Raw genomic sequence first — 4,079 nt, 5'->3', positions numbered from 1 at the left:
GGCCGTAACAGTGCCCCCAACGCGCCAGCAATAGTCGCGTGGGCTGTTGGTGGCGTGTTATTTCTGTCTCCATGTGTTCTCGCTAGGTCAGCCGCCCGTGGGGGGGACGTGCCTTTTGTGCGCGTGCCTGTTTGTTGCTGGGGCTGTCATTTATCGCCTCGTTATTCGCATCGAGCATTAAATGCTCATAATGGGTTTAAAATCCTTCGTGGAAAGACTAATATGCCCCTCGACTTTCGCGCTCCTTTTGGTGGTGGTTTTAAACAGTTTGTGATGCTTCTGGTGTTCATTTGGTGTTTATCCCTTCGTTTTCGATTCAATCATTCCCATCTTCTTCTCCCTCTGCAGTTCCAGAGCGTTGGAGTGTCTTTCTTCCGGATTTTTGCTATCAGGACAGGTAATTTCTTTTGCCTTCTTTTTGCTTCTGCCATTACTTCCTTTTTGTGCATGCCGTATGTTTATCTTGCATGATGGCTGATCTTAGGTCCTAAGTAGGTGTGTTAGGGGGGGTTTCCATTCTAGAGTAACTTTGTTTGGGTCTTATCATTTTTAACCGTGTTTAGCCTTAGTTGCGGAATAGACTGAGTGTAGCTTCTGTATTCACTCTGAGCAGCCGACCTCTTAGACTGACTGGATGGTCCCCCCGTGTAGGTATGGCTCGCACCGCCTCCCGGGCTTCCCCTTCTCCCGCGGCGTACGACCCCTACGCCTGGGTTGTTTCTGATGTAAGGGACTCCCCCAATCAAATGGGCGAAGAGGAGCTCACCGAGTTCCATCAAAACGAGTATCTATGCGGAGGAACCGACGAGGAGTCCAACTACGACGTCTTCGTCCCGGCTCCTCACGAGCGCTTGTACGAGCTCAACTTCCATGCTCCCCGAGTTACCGATTGGATTTGGTTCTATAAATCCATGTTTACTCAAGTGGGGGTTCGTATTCCATTTTTCGCTTTCCAAATGGCGCTTCTGGGCCGGGTTTCCGTGGCACCGTCACAGCTGCATCTGAACAGTTGGGCTTCAATCTGCTGTTTCGAGATAGTTTGTGAATATCTCGAGCTGCCGGTGTCCGTAGATGTTTTTCTTTTCTTTTTCAACCTTACAAACCCTTCGAAGGAAGGGAAACATAAGAAGGGGTTCATGTCCTTCCGGTCTGTCCAGGGTCAGAGAATTTTTGGTTTGTTTGAGGACTTTTATCACGGATTCAAAGATAAATATTTCAAGGTCCGCCCTGTCAAAGGTCGTCATCCTTTTTGGTTGTCGTTGGAGGGGGCACGCCTCATCCCGACCTATTGGAGCTTCGGGGCGGGGTCCAATGCCTTCGTTAAAGTATCCTACAAGGGCATGTCTGCGGTGGATAGGAAGATTACTGATGTGTTACTGGCAATCTTCGGGAGGAATCACGTGAATCCTCACCTCCTCATGGGTGACCGGGAAGCCGGTCGGAGCTATATTTGTGAGAACTCTTTACTTGCTTTGTCTTTAGTTTCTTACTTTTCCCATTATTTCATTGTGACTAAAGGATTTTCTTTTCTTGTTACAGTGGGAATGTCTGCCGAGATAACGGGTCTCCCTAACTTGTTCCAAACCTTCTTATGTGCAAGTGACGACGAGGCGGGCAATGAGAAGTCGGCTGCTCCCCCGGAGGACAAGAGCAAGGCCACTTCTGAGCAAGGGGCTGTGGCCGATGAGACCGGTACCTCGGCTCAGGGTGCCTTGGCTCAAAGTGACAGGGAAGTGCGCGTTTCCCCCTTCCGCGAAGTGGTCGGCACTGGGGGTTCAACGTCCAACCCCGCTGTCGATGATGAGGTGGAGGAAGTACCCAGCCTCAAAAGGAGGAGGACGTCCAACAGTCCCGAGGGGGTTCTCACTGTGATGGAGAAAAATTTTGACGCGGGGAATTTTATAGATTCTCAATTGATCCCCGGGACTGAGGAGCACTTCCACGAGTCATCTCTTGCCGGGCAAGCGAGGTGGATGTATCGTACCCTCTTGCGCAGCGCGGTGATAGCTCGGAAAGCCGAGTTCGAGTTGTCTGGGATGGAATCTCTTCGCAGGAGGTTGGAGTCTGCTGGAAAGGCCAATAATGAGCTCAAACGCGAAGTTGAAACTCTCCGGGAGCAGCTGACCCAATCTAATGAGAAGCTTGACGCTGCCGAGAAGAAAGCATCTGCTGCCGATAAGAAGGCCTCTACTGCTGAGAAGAAATTGGAAGAGTCGGACGCCACGGTTTCCCGTCTTGTTGAGCGGGAGATGACTTTAGAGAGTCAGGTTGGCGTGGCCCAAGGGCGGGTGGCCACGTTGGAGAAGGAAAAGCAAGTTGTCGAAGCTGAGCTCGCAGCGTTGAAAACAAAGTATAAAGACGTCGTCAAGCAGGGGAAGGGCGCGATCCTGGCAACCGAGGAGGCCCTTAAAGCTCAGGTCAAAATTGTTGCTCCTGATTTCGACACGTCAGCAATTGGAGTCTTCAAGGTGATCAAGGACGGCAAGATTGTTGACGTTCCTAAAAAATGATTCCTCTTGTTCTGTATGAAACTTTTGGTTGGCCGTTTTGTTTTGGCTTTGGTGAACAGTTGTTTTATTGGGTTGTTTGCCCGTTTTATCATAATTAATACTTTTTTATTCGTCTGGTTGTGTTGTCGTTCATATTCACCGTTATTGGTTTGTAGTTGCCGTTCGTGGAGCCCAGTCGTGGCTTTGTAGTGTAGTCGTTTGCTATTGTGGTGATTGATGGATTACCGGGGTGATCAGTCCCGGGGCCGCGCATCGTTGTCGAGTTGTGAGGAATTCGCTTGTGTAGTGGGTTGTCCAGAAAAAGCGAACAAAACAAAAGAAACAAAATTTGCACAAGTATATCTTATTCGGTAATTGCATAAAAGGCCCGTAGACCATAACGAAAAGTACAATTCCGTGAATTAAATACTTAGCTCGATTGGTCGGCATGTCGCCTCATGTGCTAGGAGTAGAATCTTCTCAAGTTGTTCGCGTTCCACGTTCTTGGGACTTCTTTGCCATCGAGCCTTTCTAACTTGAAAGCGCCTTTACCCATCACTTCTTTGATTCTATAGGGACCTTCCCAGTTTGCCACCAGCTTGCCTACTCCCAGGGTCGGTAAGCCGATGTCGTTACGCCTTAGGACGAGATCGTTCGGTTCAAACTCTCTTTTGAGCACTTTGGTGTTGTAGCGTAGGGCCATTCTTTGCTTCAGCGCTGTTTCCGTCAAGTGGGCCATTTCTCTGGCTTCATCTATCAGGTCCTTCTCCACGGTTTCCCCCACTCCTTTCAAAAGTAGTCGCGGGCTCGGTTCCCCGATTTCCACGGGTATTACCGCATCTAACCCATATGTCAGTCAGAAAGGGGTCTCCTTGGTGGAGGACTGTTCGGTTGTTCGGTAAGACCAGAGGACCGAGGCAAACTCGTCGGCCCAAGCACCTTTTTTATTATCTAGTCGCTTCTTAAGCCCTAACAGGATAATCTTGTTCGCGGACTCCACCTGTCCGTTTGTTTGGAGGTGCTCTACCGAGGAGAACTTCTGTCTTATACCCAGGCCGGTGAGGAACTCTGTGAACTTCTTGTCGGTAAACTGTGTGCCGTTGTCTGAGATAACGATCTCCGGGATCCCGAACCGTGTTATCACCTGCCTCCACATGAATTTCCTGCAATTGGATGAGGATATGCTGGCCAGCGGCTCGGCCTCTATCCATTTGGTGTAGTAGTCAATGGCGACTATAAGGTACTTGACTTGTCCAGGACCAATTGGAAAGGGCCCCAAGAGATCGACTCCCCATTGTGAGAATGGTCGGGAAGACGTTAACAGGCTTAGCTCGGAGGCCGGTGCCCTGTGGAAACTGGCATTTTCTTGACACTTGGCCCATTTTCTGACGAATTCTTTAGAATCTGCCATCATTGATGGCCAATAGTACCCAGCTCGGATTAACTTTCTTGCTAAGGCTTTGCCCCCTATGTGATGTCCGCAGTAATCTTCATGGACTTTCCTGAGGACGTAGTTCGTCTGGTCGGGGTGTAGGCATTTCAGTAGGGGCTGGTTGAGTCCTTTCTTAAATAGCTGTCCCTGGATGATCA

The 4,079-nt window shown here is 49.7% G+C and overlaps 1 protein-coding gene across 1 annotated transcript; it reads left to right on the top strand.

Annotated features, from left to right (window-relative positions):
- The first annotated feature begins 653 nt into the window (after positions 1-653).
- On the top strand, positions 654-2,510 carry LOC148569048 (uncharacterized). The gene is made up of 2 exons (XM_088483456.1): positions 654-1,452; positions 1,540-2,510. The coding sequence occupies exons 1-2, from the start codon at positions 654-656 to the stop codon at positions 2,508-2,510; spliced, it is 1,770 nt and encodes a 589-aa protein (XP_088339582.1).
- Positions 2,511-4,079: the final 1,569 nt, after the last annotated feature.

Source organism: Arachis ipaensis, chromosome B4 (assembly GCF_059453495.1).
Source record: "Arachis ipaensis isolate K30076 ecotype BB chromosome B4, ASM5945349v1, whole genome shotgun sequence".
NCBI classification, from domain to species: domain Eukaryota; kingdom Viridiplantae; phylum Streptophyta; class Magnoliopsida; order Fabales; family Fabaceae; genus Arachis; species Arachis ipaensis.
The sequence above is the reverse complement of the archived record's forward strand: the minus strand, read 5'-3'. Positions and strand labels throughout refer to the sequence as shown.

Coding starts and splice junctions, on each gene's coding strand:
- LOC148569048 (XM_088483456.1), top strand. CDS start 654: ATGGCTCGCACCGCCTCCCGGGCTTCCCCTTCTCCCGCGGCGTACGAC. Junction 1,453..1,539: donor AGCCGGTCGGAGCTATATTT/GTGAGAACTCTT, acceptor TTCTTGTTACAG/TGGGAATGTCTGCCGAGATA.